Source organism: Anomaloglossus baeobatrachus, chromosome 2 (genome assembly GCF_048569485.1).
Source record: "Anomaloglossus baeobatrachus isolate aAnoBae1 chromosome 2, aAnoBae1.hap1, whole genome shotgun sequence".
Taxonomy (NCBI): Eukaryota; Metazoa; Chordata; class Amphibia; order Anura; family Aromobatidae; genus Anomaloglossus; species Anomaloglossus baeobatrachus.
Genome location: NC_134354.1, coordinates 397,013,244 through 397,035,346, shown reverse-complemented (window position 1 = coordinate 397,035,346; position 22,103 = coordinate 397,013,244). Strand labels below are relative to the sequence as shown.

Genomic DNA, 22,103 nt, shown 5'->3' with positions numbered 1-22,103 from the left:
CCTCTAAATATCTCAACACAGAGACATTAATGAAACCGCAGGCATCAAAAGTGAGTATATCCCTGAGTGAAAATAGCCAAATTGTTTCAAAAGTGTCAATATTTTGTGTGGCCATCATTATTTTCAAGAACTGCTTTAACTCTCTTGGGCATGGAGTTTACTAGAGCTTCATAGAGTCACCAAAATCCTCATCTATTCCTCCATAACAACATCATGGAGCTGGTGGATGTTAGAGACCTTGCATTCCTCCACCTTCCGTTTGAGGATGCCCCACAGATGTTCAATAGGGTTTAAGTCTGGAGACATGCTTAGCCAGTCCAGCACCTTTATCCTCAGTTTCTTTAGCAAGCCAGTGGTTTTCTTGGAGGTGTGTTTGGGGTTGTTCTTATGTTGGAATACTGCCTTGCGGTCTAGTTAGCGAAAGGAGAGGATCATGCTCTGCTTAAGTATGTCACAGTACATGTTGGCATTCATGACTTCCTCAATGAACTGTAGGTCCCCACAGCCGACAGAACTTATGCAACCCCAAACCATGACACTTCCACCACCATGCTTGACTGTAAGGCTGGGGCCACACGGGGCACTACTGCGATGCTTGCATGACACTCGGCTCGCGCTGACAGCACAGCAGGAGCCGAGTGTCATGCTAGTATCCCTGCGACTCCGGTCCGATCATGCGAGCGGACCTCAGCTGCGGGGGACGGGCCGGCTCTCAGGAGGGACGGGCAAGTGCTGTGGAGGGGAAGGAGGGATTTCTCTCTCTCTCTCCTCTGTAGCCGGCTATTGCAATTTTCGCTCTGCACGCGCGGTACACCGGTGTACCGCGAGTGCAGTGCGATTTTTCTCTCGCCCCATTCACTTGAATTGGGTGCGAGAAAAATGAGTCTTGCTTTACAATCGCAGCATGCTGCAATTGTTTTCTCGGTCCGATTAGGGCTGAGAAAATAATCGCTCATGTGTGCTGACACACAGGCTAGAATTTGTCCGAGTGGAATGCAATGTTTTATCGCACTCTACTCGCACCGATTTTCTCACCGTGTGGCTTAGGCCTAAGACTGGGGCCACACGGGGCACTACTGAGATGCTCGCATGACACTCGGCTCGCGCTGGCAGCACAGCAGGAGCCGAGTGTCATGCGAGTGTCCCTGCGACTGCGGTCCAACTGTGCGAGCGAACCTCAGCTGCAGGGGTGGCCTGGCTCTCAGGAGGGGTGGGCCAGCGCTGCGGAGGGGAGGGCTGGCATGGATGAGGTGAAGGCGGGATTTCTCTCCCTCTCTCCTCCGTAGCCGGCTATTGTGATTTTCGCTCTGCACGCACGGTACACCGGTGTACTGCGAGTGCAGTGTGATTTTTCTCTCGCCCCATTCACTTGAATGGGTGCGAGAGAAATGAGTCTTGCATTACAGCTGCAGCATGCTGCGATTGTTTTCTCGGTCCGTTTAGGGCTGAGAAAATAATCGCTCATGTGTGCTGATACACAGGCTACAATTGGTCCGAGTGGAATGCGATGTTTTATCGCACTCCACTCGCACCGATTTTCTAGCCGTGTGGCTTAGGTCTTAGTAAGATACACTTGTCTTTGTACTCCTCACTTGGTTGCCATCACAGACACTTGACACCATCTGAACCAAATAAGTTTATCTTGGTCTCATCTGACCACAGGACATGGTTCCAGTAATCCATGTCCAAAGACTGCTTGTCTTCAGCAAACTGTATGTGGCTTTCTTGTGCATCATTGTTAGATGAGGCTTCCTTCTGAGATCACAGCCATGTAGACCAATTTGCAGTGTGTGGCGCATGACCTGAGCACTGACAGGCTAATGTGCACCCCTTTAACCTCTGCAGCAATTCTGGCAACACTCATATGTCTATTTTAAAAAGACAACCTCTGGATATGATGCTGAGCACGTGCACTCAACTTCTTTGGTCGACCATAGCAAAGCCTGTTCTGTGTGGAACCTGTCTTGTTAAACCACTGTATGGTCTTGGCCACCATCCTGCAGCTCAGTTTCAGGGTACTGGCAATCTACTTATAGCCTAGGCCATCTTTATGTAGAGCAACAATTCTTTTTTCAGATCCTCAGATAATTCTTTGCCATGAGGTGCCATATTGAACTTTCAGTGTTCAGTATGAGAAAGTGTGAGAGCGATAACACCAAATTTATCGCATCTGCTCCCCATTCAAACTTGAGACCTTGTAACACTAATGAGTCACATGACACCGGGAAGAGAAAATTGCTAACTGGATACAACTTGTCCATTTTAACTTAGATGTGTAATCACTTTTTCGCCAGCTGTTTTGACATTAATGGCTGTGTTATTTAGAGGGCACACCAAATTTACACTGTTATACAAGCTGTACACCGACTACTTTACATTATATCAAAGCGTCATATCTGCAGTATTTTCCCATGAAAAGATATAATTAAATATTTACAAAAATGTGAGGAGGTGTACTCACTTTTATAATATACTGTATTAAATAATTAATAACTATACTCCAGCTTGGAGATTTACACATAGTACCCCTTAGATATGCGTTAACGGCCAGTCATCTAGTCACCTGTGTTTTATTCTGCATTGATATTGGGCAAAAACCTTAAAACAGCTGTGTGAAGATAGAGGTATTTTTGTGTTGGAGAAGCCTCTGGTTTGGTATATACTGTAGGTTGGCATGGGGCAGGGCTCATTATAGGATCAATAGTGACTTATAGGGTAGCTACATCTAATCTTCAACAGGGAGAGCCAGCGTACATCTTCTTGGAAGAGGATTTCCACAGTATTATTTTTGTAGTATTCATATACTGGTTGTTAAAGGTACATGCAAGAAAAATATCTGCAATGATGTGAATAACTTTCCATAAGAAGACTGAGAGCAAAATAAAATACAACAAATCTGTATGTAAACTTTAAGACAAAGCCCCAAATAAAAAACAACTTTTAATTAGTATATTTAAAAGGTATAGAAAAATTACCAATCAAAAAACACTAAAGTAGTGAAAGGGGAGGTTTAAATAACACCAACAAATAAGAGAGGCAACAATGACCCTAATGAGTCCTTAGGGTGTCCTTACCTAGCAATGGAGGGTATGACGACCTAGGGTTATGGCGCCCCCATTCACCGATGGGAAACCCTAAGAAATCCCTAATACACACTACACTATACATATATGTGCACCCAAAAAGTGAAAAAAAATAATATTTAAAAACAGGACTAATAATGGCAGAGCAATAATATGACATCCGTAATGAAACAGTCACTCATCTGGCATGGAGGTCTGACAGTCAAGGTCCTCATCAAAAACGTCGTCCCGACGCATTTCCCCCTGTTCGATGCACAGGGTTCAATCAGAGGATAGTTTAGAACAGAGTCCAGAACAAAAAATATTGCATCCCGGTAGCAGCCAGGGTCGAGGTGCTTTGAGGAGAATCCCTGAATTAATTAATTAATTGTTCCCCTGGTTGTTATTAGCTGCGGCTTTTTGTTTTTTTAATATAGTGTACTTTACCAATGCAAAGGGAATGCGGCAGTTTATTGCTTACAGAATGACAAGAAAAAGCACAGGGTATCTAAGATGCTTGTGTGTCGAGATGCTTGTGTGTCGCCCAGGGTTATGGGGTACTCGGTCCCGGGCAGCGTATAACTGGGGAATGTCACTTTGGTGGCCGTTGCCCGGTCCTGTGCTCTGGGTGCTTTTTAAAAGGGGGGGATATTTACAGGTGATTTGAATAATGTTCACACGTGACGCCACTTGCGGTGTTGCGGCTATGAGGATGGAGCCGCCGCTGCACAGTTTTCACTACTGGGGCTGGTGTTAGTGGCAGTCTGGATGGTAGGCCCTCCGCAAGCAGGGCCAGGCCCCAGAGGATAGGTGATGCAGATGAGTGTTGAAAGAAAGTAGGCCACACAAGGGGTTTCAGTGTAACTGGTTCTTTTGCTCACACAAAGCTGGTACTGGTCACCCGAGGCCGGCTGGTTTCAACTACAGGTCCCCATTGTCCCAGTGCTGGTTTAGTGACCTGGTGGCTTTTTTCCCCTGCAATCGTCTTTGGTTGGTGGCTCCCCGTGGCTTGGAGTGGCTGGGGGTCTCCTCCTGGTTGTTCTCTACAGCAGTCCGTATGACGGTAGCGTGAACCCTGTGGGGTTGGAGTCTCTGGTCCTGTTCCCGGTTCTTCCGTTGCTACTGTGTCCCGAACTTCAAGGTCAGTGAGTTCTTTGATGGTCCCCTCACTGTGCAGATTTTATCAGGTCTGCCTGGAGCGTTTGCCTGAACTAGGATTCTGTACACCGTTGGTGCATAGTTCCGCGAGTACTCCACCGTACTCCACCGTACTCCACCGGCAACCAACCGCCTGGGCCCTCAGGTCACTGTTCGCACTCTTGACAGTCCTTCCTCTCTCTCTGTCACTGACTAAATACTCACTGTCTCTCTGTCCACTGTCTGCCCCTCCCACCTGGTCGTCCAGTGGACTGGATTGGCTCCACCTCTAGGCGGCCATCCATTGGTCCAACCGTAGCCTGGTACCAGTCTATGGGGGATTTTTGGGGAAAACAGGGAATAACTGGAATGTTTGGTTGTTAACGGTACTGGTCTTCTGGGTCCCTAAGGGGTAAGTCCTGCATCGTGGTGAGGATGCAGTACCTTGTAGCTCCCTGATGGCTTCCGGGGTAATACATTTGCAGTATTTGATCGGCTCACACTGTGGGTAGCAACAACATTATTGAATGTAGTGTGCACAAACAAAAACAAAATGGGAAAAACCCCATCTACCCACCCCTGGGAGTGATCAGCTTCTGACTGGCTGCATGTGGGCAGAGACCTGAACTGTCCAATTAGTGACTTCCATTGGAGTTCAGATCAAGTCCGGGGCCCAAACCAAACTTTATCTAAAGTCTGGCTGCACGTGCTGAACTGAACTTCCACAGATACGCTCATCTCTAGTTAGGAATAGAGATAAGCAAACCTGAAACATAAAGCTTGGTATTCGTACCGAACTTGTACCGGACAAATGTTGGGGGAAAGTGGGGGGTGCGTCTTATAGTCTGAATGTAGGGCTGCGGGGAATGAGGGTGCTGCGGTGGAATGGGTCATCGGTGGCATGACCAGGCTGCAACAATGTCTGCTGTGACCACGTGGGCCCGCTCATTTCATATGCATCCTCCCGCCCATAATCTCTCAGCGTTGAAGCTGGTGCAGACAGGTGGGCAGGATAATGGGTGGGGGAGCCAGCCTGCGTGTTCACCCCTGGCAACTACAGTTAGTTAGAAAAGAAAAGACGGTTCTGCACCGTCACAACCAGCCTGACAATAGTCTTGGGGGGAATGGACATCTCACAGAAACGCCATTTCACTCACCGGTTCTGGGTGCGTGTTGAAAGGATAAAAAGCCTCAATAAAGCCAATGTTAGGAGAATGAAACAACCGCACAATCCAGCTCAGATCCGGTAAAAAACTTCTTTATTTTAGAAATAGGTGCAACTACAGCCTGGAGTGATCATATGTGGCTATATTCACTGCCCCCACGCATCATCATCAGCGCGGGGGGCAGTGAATAAGTATAGTATACTCACCGGTCACTGTTCCCTGCAGCATTGCGGTGTCCTCCTGTCTGCCGGCCTGCTGATGTGTGTGGAGAGCACGCACAGCGATGACGTCATCCCTGTGCGTACCGCTCTCCACACACATCAGTGGCCAGCAGACAGGAGGACATTGCGATGCTGCAGGGAACAGTGAACGTCTCCACACAGGTCAGTGGCAATGCTGCTGGCACAGACAGGAGGACGAGTGATGCTGCGTGAAGTGAGGAAAGGTGAGTATAAACATTTATTTTTTGTGTGTCACAGGATTCAGGCCATATACCAGGATGGAGCTATATAGCAGGATGGGGTATTTATCAGGATGGGGGTATATAGCAGGATGGGGGTATATAGCAGTATGGGAGTATAAAGCAGGATGGGGGTATTTATCAGGATGGGGTATATAGCAGGATGGGGGTATATAGCAAGATGGGGGTATTTATCAGGATGGGAGTATATAGCAGGATGGGGGTATATAGCAGGATGGGGGCATATAGCAGGATGGGGGTATTTATCAGGATGGGGTATATATCGGGATGGGGTATTTATCAGGATTGGGGTATTTATCGGGACGGGGATGTTTATCAGGATGGAGGTATGTATCAGGATGGGGGCTATACCAGGATGAGGGACATATATACACAGATGGGGATCATATACAAGGAAGGAGGATCATTACCAGGATGGGGTACCTTAGTTAGATAATTTGGGGTCATTTCCCCCATAACAGTGTCAGCAGCAGATCCTCGCCCCATAACAGTGTGTCATGACCACATTTTTTGCTTAAAATTTTATTTTCCTCCTCAAAAACCAGGGTGCGTTTTATGGTCCGCCATGTCTTATAGTACGAAAAATACGGTATTTTTTTTCAATCTAAGAAACTCACTGTAAGGTATAGATTTATTTACATGAGCAGGATGTGCGCTATCATAACAGAGTAACGTGTTCACAGAGGTAGGCTTCCTATATATTTCTCATGCAATTTCTCCATCTTTTATAATTAATTTGACATCTAGGAATTCTAACGAGTCACCCCCAAACACACTGGTGAAAAAAACATTCTGGTGAGTGCCTCCAGCCTGTCATTATTGGGAATCTTTTAAAGAGTTAATGCACTTTCTTATTACCAAGTAGTGTACATCAGAAATAACTATTTCTGGTCATTATTTGTTTTTTTTTATGCATTTTAAGTTTTTCTCTCTGCACTAAAAACCTCAGTATTTTACTTTGCGCCTTTTCGCTTTTTGATCTCTCACTGAAGTCAGACAGATATGAGCAGGTTTTGCGACTGAATGATTAGCACAAAGATAAAAGTTGCTAATAAGGAGGAAGCAGCATAGCATACTTCTGTAATAAGATACACAGTGTAATACAAAGTTTCTCATCTTCATCATTACTGTTGATGAATGAAGAATAATAAAATTGCAGGTACAATTTAACATATACACTGTGTGCAGAATTATTAGGCAAATGAGTATTTTGATCACATGATACTTTTTATACATGTTGTCCTACTCCAAGCTGTATAGGCTTGAGAGCCAACTACCAATTAAGTAAATCAGGTGATGTGCATCTCTGTAATGAGGAGGGGTGTGGTGTAATGACATCAACACCCTATATAAGGGTGCTTAATTATTAGGCAACTTCCTTTCCTCTGGCAAAATGGGTCAGAAGAGAGACTTGACGGTCTCTGAAAAGTCCAAAATTGTGAGATGTCTTGTAGAGGGATGCAGCAGTCTTGAAATTGTCACACTTTTGAAGCGTGATCACCGAACAATCAAGCTTTTCATGGCAAATAGCCAACAGGGTCGCAAGAAGCGTGTTGGGCAAACAAGGCGCAAAATAACTGCCCATGAATTGAGGAAAAATCAAGCATGAAGCTGCCAAGATGCCATTTGCCACCAGTTTGGCCATATTTCAGAGCTGCAACGTTACTGGATTATTAAAAAGCACAAGGTGTGCCATACTCAGGGACATGGCCAAGGTAAGGAAGGGGGAAAAACGACCACCTTTGAACAAGAAACATAAGATAAAACGTCAAGACTGGGCCAACAAATATCTTAAGACTGATTTTTCAAAGGTTTTATGAACTGATGAAATGAGAGTGACTCTTGATGGGCCAGATGGATGGGCCAGAGGCTGGATCAGTAAAGGGCAGAGAGCTCCACTCCGACTCAGACGCCAGCAAGGTGGAGGTGGGATACTGGTATGGGCTGGTATCATCAAAGATGAACTTGTGGGACCTTTTTGGGTTGAGGATGGAGTGAACCTCAACTCCCAGACCTACTACCAGTTTCTGGAAGACAACTTCTTCAAGCAGTGGTACAGGAAGAAGTTGGTATTATTCAAGAAAAACATGATTTTCATGCAGGACAATGCTCCATCACATGCATCCAACTACTCCACAGCGTGGCTGGCCAGTAAAGGTCTAAAGCAGGGGTGGGGAACATCCGGCCCACGGGCCGTATACGGCCCGCCATGCCCTTTTATGCGGCCCCCGGGCAGATTCCTGGGGGCGGCAGTGCTCGAGCCGCCACTGCCATCTTGTGGGCTGCCGGCCCTTTAAATCTGCACATGTGCTGCTGTGCTTACCAATGCATTCTCCCGCTGGCCAATGCCAGCGAGAGAGGACTTACTTTGTGGGCGGGTTTAGTGCTCTGCGTTGCCCGCCCTCTGAGCTGCGTGCCTCCCCCCGGCCCTCTGAGCTGCGCTCCCGCCCCCCCAGCTCTTGGAGCTGCGTTCCCGCCCCCCGGCCCTCTAAGCAGCGTTTCCGCTCCCCGACCCTCTGAGCTGCGTTTCCGCCCCCGGCTCTCGGAGCTGCGTGCCGCCCCCCGGCCCTCTGAGCTGCGTTCCCGCCCCCCGGAGCTGCATGCCCGCCCCCGGCCCTCAAATCTGCGTGCCCGCCCCCCGGCCATCGGAGCTGCGTGCCTGGTGCCTGGTCTCCGGTGCCTGGTCTCCGGTGCTGTGAGTCTGGCGCTGCTGGGTGTCCAGCGCCAGCCCTCTGCTGCTGTGTGCCCTGTCAAGTGCTTTGTGGCCCCCCTCCCCTCAGTGCTGTGTGTGTGCCCCAATGCTGTGTATCACCCCAGGTTTGTGTGTCCCTCCTCCCCCCCACTGATGTCAGGGCTCCATAAGTGATATCTGTGCCCCCTCAGTGGTGCCTGCGACCCAGCCCCTCTTGTGTGGTGCCTGCGCCCCAGCCCCTCTTGTGTGGTGCCTGCGCCCCAGCCCCTCTTGTGTGGTGCCTGCGCCCCAGCCCCTCTTGTGTGGCATCTGCTCCCCAGCCCCTCTTGTGATGTGTATGTCCCTAGCCCCTCTTGTGATGTGCATGTCCTCAGCGTCTCCTGTGACTTATACATCACAGGAGGGGCGGGGGGCATATACATCACAGGAGGGGCTGGGGGCACATACATCACAGCAGGGGCTGGGCGCACATACATCACAGGAGGGGCTGGGGGCATAGACATCACAAGAGGGGCTGGGGGCACAGACATCACAAGAGGGGCTGGGGGCACATACATCACAAGAGGAGCTGGGGGCACATACATCACAGGAAGGCTGGAGGCATATACATGACAGGAGGGACTGGGGGCATATACATCACAGGAGGGGCTGGGGGCATATATATGTCCCCAGCCCCTTGTGTGATGTATGTCCCCCAGTGTCTCCTGTGATGTATATACAGCGTCTGTTATGTGATGTATATGATTTACCAATCTTATCACAAAGAATTGACTGCGCTCCAGACCCAGACAAAAATGAAAAAGCAGCTGTCAGAAGCAACATGATTAGTATCACCAAACATCACAGCCGCACCAAAGGGGTACAGCCACCACAGTAGGGGTAAGTTAATTAATTGTTTGACCAAATATAGCAGGGTCATTTTCACATTGATAATTTTGTGCGGCCCCTGAAGGTTGGTAGAAATTTCCAAATGGCCCCCGGCTGAAAAAAGGTTCCCCACCCCTGGTCTAAATGATGAAAAAATAATGACATGGCCCCCCTTGTTCACCTGATCTGAACACCATAGAGAACATGTGGTCCCTCATAAAATGTGAGATCTACAGGGAGGGAAAACAGTACACCTCTCGGAACAGTGTCTGGGAGGCTGTGGTGGCTGCTGCACGCAATGTTGATCGTAAACAGATCAAGCAACTGACAGAATCTATGGATAGTAGGCTGTTGAGTGTCATCATAAAGAAAGGTGGCTATATTGGTCACTAATTTTGGGGGGTTTTGTTTTTGTATGTCAGAAATGTTTATTTCTAAATTTTGTGCAGTTACATTGGTTTACCTGGTAAAAATAAACAAGTGAGATGGGAATATATTTGTTTTTTATTAAGTTGCCTAAAAATTCTTCACAGTAATAGTTACCTGCACAAACCGATATCCTCCTAAGATAGCCAAATCTAAAAAAAAAACCTCCAACTTACAAAAGTATTAAGCTTTGATATTTGAGTCTTTTGGGTTGATTGAGAATATAGTTGTTGATCAATAATAAAAAAAATCCTCTAAAATAAAACGTGTCTAATAATTCTGCACACAGTGTAGTGTAACTAGCTTCAAACAAGTAATCAACCATTTTGCGTACAACCGTGCTCGTAACATCACAAAGACAAAAGAAGGGATTTTGCTTTAAAGTGTTACTGACTTTGAACTTGGTTTTTTTTTCACTTTTGGCAGGCATTTAAATTGCCTGAAGATTGGTGAGCGTCCGAATCCTGAGAACCCTCTGGCCTCTCAATAGATATCCACACAGAGCGCATCTTAGCAGTTGGGAGCACACAGCTCCTATCTGAGCGCTACACAGAGCGGGATATGGATTCAATAGGAAGCACAGGCTTTGTGGTGCAAATGTGTTCATTGCAGCACATCCAGCCATAGACATTTGCAAGACAAATTAAGTGTTGCATGGTGTCCGTTTTAATCAATAGACATTGATTTCTTTCCTTAGACATCTTCAGCCTTCAAGTGCTGAACAGCTTGGTTCTGGTTAATTCTAGAATATTCCTATTGTCAAACTCAGTAATATATAGACAACTGATGTAAGAGTTAAATACCAGAACCCCCAAACATATCAGTGTGGGCAGAACCTTATAGGTGTATGCCCATTGCAAACATTTATTACATACATGATAAACTATAAATATCTGGTGGTAGGTTGGGTTCAGACTACTGAGACCTGCACCTATGTTGCAAATGAAGGTTGTTCATCCCGTGTGCCAACTGATAAGATGTAAACCAGTTGTAGCATCATGGTTGACTAAAGGCCCCGTCACACTAAGCAACATCGCTAGCAACATCGCTGCTAACGAACAACTTTTGTGACGTTGCTAGCGATGTTGCTGTGTGTGACATCCAGCAACAACCTGGCCCCTGCTGTGAGGTCGTTGGTTGTTGCTGAATGTCCTGGGCCATTTTTTAGTTGTTGCTGTCCCGCTGTGAAGCACAGATCGCTGTGTGTGACAGCGAGACAGCAACAACTAAATGTGCAGGCAGCAGGAGCCAGCTTCTGCGGAGGCTGGTAACCAATGTAAACATCGGGTAACCAAGAAGCCCTGTCCTTGGTTACCCGATATTTACCTTTGATACCAGCCTCCTCCGCTCTCACTGTCAGTGCCGGCTCCTGCTCTGTGCACATGTAGCTGCAGCACACATCGGGTAATTAACCCGATGTGTGCTGTAACTAGGAGAGCAAGGAGCCAGCGCTAAGCATTGTGCGCTGCTCCCTGCTCTGTGCACATTTAGCTGCAGCACACATCGGGTAATTAACCCGATGTGTGCTGTAACTAGGAGAGCAGGGAGCCAGCGCTCAGTGTGCGCTGCTCCCTGCTCTCTGCATGTGTAGCTCCGTGCAGTGGTAACCAAGGTAAATATCGGGTTGGTTACCCGATATTTACCTTAGTTACCAAGCGCAGCATCTTTCACGCGGCGCTGGGGGCTTGTCACTGGTTGCTGGTGAGCTCACCAGCAACTTGTGTAGCGACGCTCCAGCGATCCCTGCCAGGTCAGGTTGCTGGTGGGATCGCTGGAGCGTCGCAGTGTGACATCTCACCAGCAACCTCTTAGCAACTTACCAGCGATCCCTATCGTTGTTGGGATCGCTGGTAAGTTGCTTAGTGTGACTGGACCTTTAATAGAGGGCTTGTACTCACATGTTTGGCTTGTTGGATGGGCAAATAATAACTATTGATGTTAGGATAAAGCTTGCCGAATACCGAGTACTATTCCAGTACTCGTCATGACAAGCAAATGCTCAGGTTCCCCAATGACTTGCATTAGGTTCATTATTCATTGCCGAAGACCAGAATAGCACTTTGGGATCCGTTACGAATAATCTGAACACAAATAGTTACTATTTGCCCATCACTAATAGGTTGTTCTCTACTAATTCATCAAAAAGAGGTGGCTACCTTCTGTGAACGATGAGAGCCAACACCCAAATGAGAGCAACTTGCAGTTTTTGAATGGCTCTCATTTGGAGCAAAATGATGGTGTTCAGCTGCGACTGAAATACCAACCACCGTTTCGACCACATTGGACTGCGGTTATCTCTACCATAACTATGTGTTTATATGAGGGTGATACATATTTAATTGAGATGTGTGGGATCCAAAAGAGCTGGCTTTTTATGGTGAGTTGAGTCAAATGAGCCACATCACCGAAAAGAACCGGGCTCTCCATCACTAGTGTAGCTGTCTCCATTCAGGCTAACAACAGAGCAAGCTAGTCACCTACATTCTTGGCTCCCTCATTCAGTGGCCAAGTAACCTCCACATGAGGCCCTTATATCCATAACTGCCATGTCTAATGTATACAATGTACATAGTACAGGAGGGGGTGCCATTTGTGCATGACAAACCTAGGTGGATGTGAAGGGGACATACATTTATAAAAAGAATTTTTTTCAGGAGCTTATAACTGATAGATAAATGGTATAATTATTAACAGCTCATCGCTAATATGAAGCAATGAAAAAAATTAACTGGTCAGTATAGCGTGGAAAATGCCAAGTAGCAGAGACTTTGTGCTCAATAATGCTGAAAGCGATCCAGCACTTGATATCTTTGAATTCCTTTTGTTTCTTTGATGTTTCAGGCGATTGAAGCACATCTGATCAAAAGATCTGCTGGAGGTCTCACTTACATTGCAGAGTGGAGAGGTGGAGTTCTGGACCATAAAATGGGACACCTCACTTGCTTTGCTGCAGGAATGTTGGCACTTGGGGCAAATGATGCGCCAGACAAGAAAAAAGAGCATTTTATGGAATTAGCCACAGAAATTGCCAATACATGCCATGAATCTTATGTACGTACAGGTATGAATTATCCTTATTATATACATCTAATTGTTTTCAGCCAACCAACAAGACCTGCGCAACTAATTTCTGGAATTGGGTAATGTGTCCATTCAGTTACATCTCTTCATTCGACTGTCTCTTCCTGTGTCCATTGGGAGATATTTACACCAGACCAGTTACATTTCCTTGGTGCCATATTTTTAATCCATATCTAATAAAAATATATATTTTTAAGTGTTTTTTTAGTGTCTTTTTAGTTTTATATGCTCATGGTCCCATATTGATGTATTCTTGTCTAGTGTTTGTTCAGAAGTTGCCAGTCACCAGGTGTCTATCTTGTACCTTAGTTGCTGTCCTTTGCCTGATGACATGTATAACCCTTCACTAGAAATAGTCATGATGGGACAAAAATGTCTTCATCTGCTCCTGTTCTTCTATTTATTAATCCGCATACAGGAATAATAGAAAGATGGGCCAGGCAAGCCATTGGACAATGTCTGGTGGAATATATACTGAGAAGTGACGGAAAGAAAGCTCCAGCATATACAGTCATGGCCGAAAGTGTTAGCATCGCTGAAGTTGTTCCCGAAAATTAAGTATTTCTCCCAGAAAATTGTTGCAATTACATTTTTTGTTTTTATATATATATATATATATATATATATATATATATATATATATATATATATATATATATATATATATATATATTTCCTTTGTGTGTGTTGGAACAACACAAAAAAACAGAGAAAAAAAAAGACATACTTGACATAATGTATAAACTAACACGTGTGATTGCAATAATTTTTTTGGAGAAATAGTTCATTTTCTGGAACAGTTTGAAGGGTGCAAACACTTTCCGCCATGACTGTATAGTGCTGGCAGAATGCTGATGAAGAGAAACCGCTCACTCAAAGAAATGAATGGGAAATTACAGAACATAAGATCTGGATAGATCCTGAACATATTTATTTATTTTACTCGCTTATATAGCGCCTATAATTCCACAGCGCTTTACAGGCCACACATGTCTAGTCGGCACATGACAACATGTATGCAAATTGGTTGCTTGCAGTTTTGTGACCTCCCGTTCTCACCGCTAGCACCAGAGAAACCTGATGGTGTATGGGTTGTGAAAATACAGAAGTCTGTAGTTACATAGATTACCTGTAGACTTTCATCACAATGTCGAACTACCCTTTTAATGCTCCTAACATAAATAAAAACATAGTAACCCTTAACTTGTTAGCTGGCATAACACTTTACTAACATGGCCATGTATCATGTAATCTTACGAGTTATGGACTGTTGCATGTGTACAGAATCAGAACTATTAACAGGACAAGAATGATTCACTAGAATCGCCATAAGTATAGAAATACATCACCAGAACTACTAGCAGTACAGAAATACATTACTAGAACCATCATCGGTACAGAAAACAGCATTACAACCCCCATAAGTACAGAAATACATTACCAGAACCACCATCAGTAACGAAATAAGTGACCAGAACCATCAGCAGTACAAAAATAAATCACCAGAACCACCACCAGTACATGAATACAGCACCAGAACCATCAGCCGTGCTGGAATACATCACCATGACCACCATCAGTACATGAATATGGCACCAATAACCCCAATAGTACATGATTCCATTACCAGATTTACCATCAGTAAATGAATACATCACCAGGACCACCACTCGTACATGAATTCAGCACCAGAATTACCATCACATACCATGGTATATTAATTGTAATGTCAGGTCAGACCCATATACATTTGTATGTCATAAACCTACAACTCCTAGTATGTCCTTAACAGTGCGAATACCACAGTACTGATGAGATGCATGCAAAATCACACATAAACATTTACATTTTCTTTTCTTTATCTTGTTAAGACACTCCCCTTCCATGGCATGCTGTCAAATCCTAGCTGTGCCCTCACTCTGTCTCCCAATGCTATCTCCTTTCTATACTGTCTCCCTACAAACTACTTAGTCTCTATTCTGTGCCCCTTACACTTGTCTCCCCCAAACTGTCTTCTCACATTATTCGCTACAGAGCAAGGACTAAAATATAACTTTTAATGAATTCTCACTAAAATCATCAACAGCAAACAATACATAAAGTGCAGTACAATAATGTTCTCACATTATTCCCCTCAACAGTCTCTTCACATATTTTCGCCTCCCTCATACTGTCACCTCACTTCCCCCCACTAAACATACTGTCTCCGTCCTCACGTCTACGACATCGCTCTTCATACTGTCTCCTCACACATCTCCCCCGCTGCCCACACTGTGTCCGCACCCATCCCCCTTAGTCTCTGGACTGTGTCCACATACATTTCCCCTATTCATTCATTATTCATCATTCATCATTCAGTCATTAAATTTCCCCTTGGTCTCTATACTATGTCCTCGACTCCCCCCCCCACACTCCCTATACTCAGTCCTCAAAGTTCCACCCTTCGCTCCCCATACTGTGTCCTCAAATTTATCCCCCCTGCTCCCCATACTGTGTCCTCATATTCCCCCCCCCCACTCTCTTCCCATAATGTGTCCTCAGGTTTCTGAACCCCTTACTCCCCATACTGTGTCCTCAAGTTTCCCCCTTTCTAATTACAATAAATCTTCAGTCTCCAGCTACAGAGGAGCACTTACCACACCAAACTTCTGAAAGATGTGAGTACAATTGATTGCTGGGAGCCGACATCTTCTATTAGCCAGCTGCTTGACAGCTGGTCAGAGAAATGCCCAATTGCACTCCTGGGATGGAAAAAGCAGACACTAGGAAACATCTTAAACTGCTGCATCAGGAGCCCTGACAGCGTCCCCCTGCCTGCTGTGCCTGTGTCAAATGGCAAATTCCTCATGTACCCCCACATATAGCCCTATTGCAAATCATGAAACCAGGAAACACTCCAGAGACACCTGCCAAGTATTTGAATTGGCACTGGGAAAAGCCAGTCAAAGGATGGTCCAGACCAGTCTTGTTTTGGTCTATGGTTCGCGGCTGAATCTGCTAACTATTTTCTCTGAAACACTGCAGTAAAATGCAGCTGGCTGCAATGATGCAGCCATGCTCTGATTCATGATGTCCATATTAAAACAATACTTTAGCACACAAGTGCTGAAGATAAGTAGAATCTTTTATTATCCAACCTGTGCAGAACATAAAAACAGACAATGTTTTGGCCATATAAGGCCAAGGTACAGTATATCTGTAAAGTAAAGAGTTATGGTAATGTTGGGCAACCCCTTTTATTCCCTACTATAATTCAGTGCCAACTGCTTGTGTGCCGCCCCCGCGTCAGCAGCCGGGCTGCTCGGATCCGGATCCGCGGTGGCTCGAGGGGTCTCCGGACCCGGGGGTCATGCGGCCACTCAAATAAAGGGGGGCTATGTACAGAGGATGGTGTGGAAAGTTCGTGACGCCACCCATGGTGTGTGGTAAGGGTGAAGTACCACCACTGTGGCTGGGAGTACCCGGTGGGGATGGTGTGGGCAGCCAGGTGTTTAACCCCTCCACGGGTAGGGGGATTGCCCCGGGACTCGGTGATAGTGCTGGGGAGGTGCCGTTGGGCCGGTAAGGGTTAATTGCGTACTCACTCAGTTCAATAACGCTGACAACCGTGGTAAACCAAAGTTCTTGATGCCGCTGCAGCAGTGAGGGAGCACGCCTGGATCCCGTGCCCGTTGGTGTTGCTTGTTAGCCTGTGACCTTAACCTTTGCACCTCTCTTCTGTAGCTGGTCCCTTTTAGCATGAAACTAAATGCGTCCCGCTCACCCGTATGGCTAACAGAGTGAGCTTACTCTCAGGGTTCACGCTTGGGAGTTTCTGGACTATGCAGTGGGAAAGTCCTATCCCACTTGTTGCGCTAGTACCCCGATTTTGGAGTGGGTGGAGAACGGATCTTGAAGGCTCCGTCCTCGTCGGGTAAATTACCAGGACGCCTGAAGCTACTTTCCGGACTAGGGTCCGTGTTCCCCGTCGTGCCCTGGCCCCTGCCCGGTGATGGCACAAGGCCACCGGCTGTCCTCCTCGACAGTCCGTGCCCCTTGTCATAATCCCCTGCAACCGGGGTCCAGCTGCTACCAGGCCCAGACCAACGTCTGCCACCTAGTATACCAAGGAGCCCAGCTCCTGACCTCTCCTCTCAAGAGTCACTTCACAACTCCTGTCTCCTGACACTCCTCACCTCCCCTTTACCAACCCCCCAAGTGGCCAACCCTATTCCCTTCAGGCTGTCCACTGGTGTGTCTGGTGGGTGTGGTGCAGAGTGTTCCTAGGGTTTTGATTAGCTTGTTCTTAGGGGTGCTTCACACACAGCGAGCTCGCTGCCGAGATCGCTGCTGAGTCACGCTTTTTGTGACGCAGCAGTGACCTCATTAGCGATCTCGCTGTGTGTGACACTGAGCAGCGATCTGGCCCCTGCTGCGAGATCGCTGCTCGTTACACACAGCCCTGGTTCGTTTTCTTCAAAGCCGCTCTCCTGCTGTGACACACAGATCGCTGTGTGTGACAGCAAGAGAGCGACAAATGAAGCGAGCAGGGAGCAGGAGCCGGCGTCTGGCAGCTGAGGTAAGCTGTATCCAAGATAAACATCGGGTAACCAAGGTGGTTACCCGATATTTACCTTAGTTACCAGCCTCTGCAGCTCTCACGCTGCCAGTGCCGGCTCCGGCTCTCTGCACATGTAGCTGCTGTACACATCGGGTTAATTAACCCGATGTGTATAGCAGCTAGGAGAGCAAGGAGCCAGCGCTAAGCAGTGTGCGCGGCTCCTTGCTCTCTGCACATGTAGCTGCATTACACATCGGGTTAATTAACCCGATGTGTACAGCAGCTAGGAGAGCAAGGAGCCAGCGCTCAGTGTGCGCGGCTCCCTGCTCTCTGCACACAGCGCTGGTAACTAATGTAAACATCGGGTAACCATACCCGATGTTTACCTTAGTTACCAGTCTCCGCAGCTTCCAGTCGGCGGCTCCGTGCAAGCGCAGCGTCGCTTGCACGTCGCTGCTGGCTGGGGGCTGTTCAGTGGTCGCTGGTGAGATCTGCCTGTTTGACAGCTCACCAGCGACCATGTAGCGATGCAGCAGCGATCCTGACCAGGTCAGATCGCTGGTCGGATCGCTGCTGCATCGCTAAGTGTGAAGGTACCCTTAGCAACACCAAAGGTCAGGGACCCATAACCAAGGAGGAGGCAGATATCATGCAGAAGGGCAGATTGCATAATACCCTGTATTATGGGCGTCACATTTGCATAGTAGACTCAGCCAGCCTCCATTACAATGGAATTGTGAAGGCTGCAGCAGTCATTTGACATTATTTGTTTTGAGACTGGTGGGTGACACAGGGCTGAAAGCGGAAAAATAGCCTTAGACTGGAAGGTACCATATTTTTCATTTTATAAGAAGCACCGGATTATAAGATGCACCCCAAATTTAGAGATAAAAAAATCTAAAAAAAAATGGGGTCTGTCATATACTTCAATGTTGTCTTACCGGAGGGAGGCGGCAGCGGTAGTGTAGTGGAGTCACTGAAGGCAAGGGCGGTGCTGGTGAGGTCTCTGCTGGCAGCGATGGGGTCTGTGCTGGCAGTGGAAGCTGTGGTGGCTGTATGGAGCAGGCTACCGGTGGGACGGGTGCCCCTGATGTTCTGTCGGCGATCTGGGCTTCAAAGAAATGGTGCCCATAGCGGCGCATGCACAGATGGAGCGCTCAGCCGAGAGCTCCATCTGCACACGCGCTGACACCGGGCGCCATCATTTGAAGCCAGAGCATCTGGGACACACGCTACACAGCCACCACAGCTTTCACAGCCAGCCGGCCGCCCATACAGAGAGGCAGCCAGCCAGATGCCTGCCCACATGCAGAGGCAGCCAGCCGGCCGCCTACCCGTACAGAAAGGCAGCCAGCCATTCGCTTGGCCACAGAGAGAGGCAGCCAGCTGGTCGCCTGCCCGCACAGAGAGGCACCTGGCCACCCGCAGAGACAGCTGGCTGCACAGAGAACCGTCTGCACAGAGAGGCACCCGGCCGCCCGCACAGACAGCTGGCTGCACAGAGAACCGGCTGCACAGAGAACCGGCTGCACAGAGAGGCAGCCGGCCGCCTGCATAGACTGCCCCCAGCACCAATTCTCCACCTCCCAGTAAGCTATATTTGGATTTTAAGACACACCCCTCATTTTCCTCCCAAATTTTTGGGAGGAAAAGTGCGTCTTATAATCCGAAAAATACGGTAAGTATAGTTTCATTTTATTTATGCAGCACCCTGGGGCCATTAATAAGGGGTGTTAGAAAGTAGGTCAGGTTGAAGCCATACTTGCTAATTTACAAAATAGTAGGATATACTTTTCGGAGTACAACGAAAGATAAATCCAGCAATAGATTATGCAACCTTGGAAAACAACACTTCTACTAAAAAGACTGTAAATAGAAGGATGTTCTGTTGCCTTAATATTTCACTGATTCTTCCCAGGTATCAAAGCTTCTTATGGGATAACGGTCGCTTGTGATTTTCCACTCAGTAATTCCTTGGTTGATTTATTTTGACCCTTTTATTGTGGCTTCATTTTGAGGAAAATAAATACCAGAGGCTAAGCCCTGAAATCTCAAATGTTCTTTTTCAGTTTACTGGCGTTGTTCAGTTGTAAAATTTACTGGTTTAATAGATAATTCTTTGCATGGGGAATGGATGTACATATTTTCCAGTTACATAATAGAATTTTGGATCCAAATCTCTATTTTCTTTTATTTATTTATGTAAATGAACTGAACACAAGTCCGCCAGCCTCTTATAAAAATTAGGGACTTAAGCTGCTCAAGTCGCAATGTCTGGTTCTAGACTGTCATGGGCTAATGCCTCCTGTTGTTTCCTCAGGTTACCACTGACCCTGTTTCAATGTAGATTTCTCTCTGTTACCAAAGTTGCTTTATTATTATTATTATTATTATTACTTGTACAACTGTTATAATATATTTTACTGACTTGTGATTTTTGTATATTCCCATTACATATCCATATCCAAGTAGAGTGCTCATGTCTAGGTACACAGAGATTAATGAAATTGTATATACAAGTGCATCTCAGTAAATTAGAATATCATCAAAGAGTTAATTTATTTCAGTAATTTAATACAAAAAGGGAAACGCGTTTATTATAAAGTCATTACATACAGAGGGATCTATTTCTATATATTACATAGTCATTACAATCAGAGTGATCTATTCCTTTATATTATATAGAGTAAATACACACAGAGGGGTCTATTTCAAGTGTTTATTTCTGTTAATGCTGATGATTATGGCTTCCAGCCAATGAAAACCCAAAAGTCATTATCTCAGAAAATTAGAATATTATATAAGACCAACTGAAAAAATTATTTTAAACTCAGAAATGTTGGCCTACTGAAAAGTATGTACAGTAAATGCACTCAATAATTGGTCAGGGCTCCTTTCGCATGAATTACTGCATCAATGTGGCGTGGTATGGAGCCAATCACCCTGTAGCACTGCTGAGGTGTTATGGAAGCCCAGGTTGCTTTGATAGCAGCCTTCAGCTCATATGCATTGTTCGGTTTGGTGTCTCTCACCTTCCTCTTGACAATACCCCATAGATTCTTTATGGGGTTTAGGTCAAGTGAGTTTGCTAGCCAATCAAGCACAGTGATACTTTGGTTATTAAACCAGGCATTGGGACTTTTGGCAGTGTGGACAGGTGCCAAGTCCTATTGGAAAATTAAATTTCCATCCCCAAAAAGCTTGTCGGCAGAGGGAAGCATGAAGTGCTCTAAAATTTCCTGGTAGATGGCTGCGCTGACTTTGGTCTTGATAAAACAAAGTGGACCTACACCAGCAGATGACATGGCTCCCCAAACCATCACGGATTGCAGAAACGTCCCACTAGACCTCAACCAGCTTGGATTGTGGCCTTTCCACTCTTTCTCCAGACTCTGGGACCTTGATTTCCAAATGAAATGCAAAATTTACTTTCATTTGAAAACAATACCTTGACCACTGAGCAATAGTCAAGTTCTTTTTCTCCATGGCCCAGGTAAGATGCTTCTGGCGTTGTCTATTGGTCATGAGTGGTTTGACACAAAGAATGCGAATGTTGTAGCCCATGTCCTGGATACGTCTGTGTGTGGTGGCTCTTGAGGCACTGACTCCAGCAGTAGTCCACTCCTTGTGAATTTTTCCCAAATTTTTGAAGGGCCTTTTCTTACCAAACCTATCAAGGCTACGGTTATCCCGGTTGCTTGTGCACCTTTTTCTACCACACTTTTTCATTCCACTCAACTTTCCATTAACATGATTGGATACAGCACTCTGTGAACAGCCAGCTTATTTAGCAATGACCTTTTGTTGTTTACCCTCCTTGTGGAGTGTGTCAATGACTGCCTTCTGGACATCTGTCAAGTCAACAGTCTTCCCCACAATTGTGTAGCCTACTGAAACAGACTAAGGGACCATTTTAAATGCTTCGGAAGCCTTGCAGGTGTTTTGTGGTAATTATTCTAATTTTCTGAGATAATGCCTTTTGGGTTTTCATTGGCTATAAGCCATAATCATCAATATTAACAGAAATAAACACTTGAAATAGATCACTTTGTGTGTAATGACTCTATATAATATATGCGTTTCACTTTTTGTATTGAATTACTGAAATGAATTAACTTATAGACGATATTCTAATTTATTGAGATGCACCTGTATATATGCTATGCTAAAATTAGCGAATATCTATTGCTGGCATTAAGTGCTACACCTATTCAGTGGTTAATGCCACTAGTATTGCAAACAAAAATAAGAAGGAATAGCCAGGCACTGCAGCTTCAAAAAGGTACTCACAGCTCGCGGTCCTGTTCAGTAATGGACTTCCAGCAGACCCAGGTGGTGCTCAGCCAGCGTTGTAGTAAGTAATCAGCTGAATCCAGGAAAGGAATAGAGGCAGCACTTCACAATGGGGTTGTGCGGCTTTAATAAATTATTGTAGACAAGTTACAACATAGATGGGGAGGGGGGAGTGCAGGCATGCCGGACAACGGTCATTTCACACTGAGGAAGGACCTGTGGAAGCACTTCGGCTCAGTGCGAAACGGCCGTTGTCCGGAGTACTTGCAATCCCCCCTCCCCATCTATGTTGTAACTTGTCTACAATCATTTATTAAAACTGCAGAACCCCATTGTGAAGTGCCACCTCTCTTCCTTT

The 22,103-nt window shown here is 46.1% G+C and overlaps 1 protein-coding gene across 1 annotated transcript in view; it reads left to right on the top strand.

Annotated features, from left to right (window-relative positions):
- Positions 1-22,103, top strand: part of LOC142291505 (mannosyl-oligosaccharide 1,2-alpha-mannosidase IA-like) — a 259,237-nt gene that overhangs the window by 183,714 nt on the left and 53,420 nt on the right. The window contains exon 10 of the mRNA XM_075336074.1: positions 12,673-12,892. Coding sequence (XP_075192189.1) covers positions 12,673-12,892 — 220 coding nt within the window. The remainder of the gene's footprint in view (positions 1-12,672; positions 12,893-22,103) is intronic.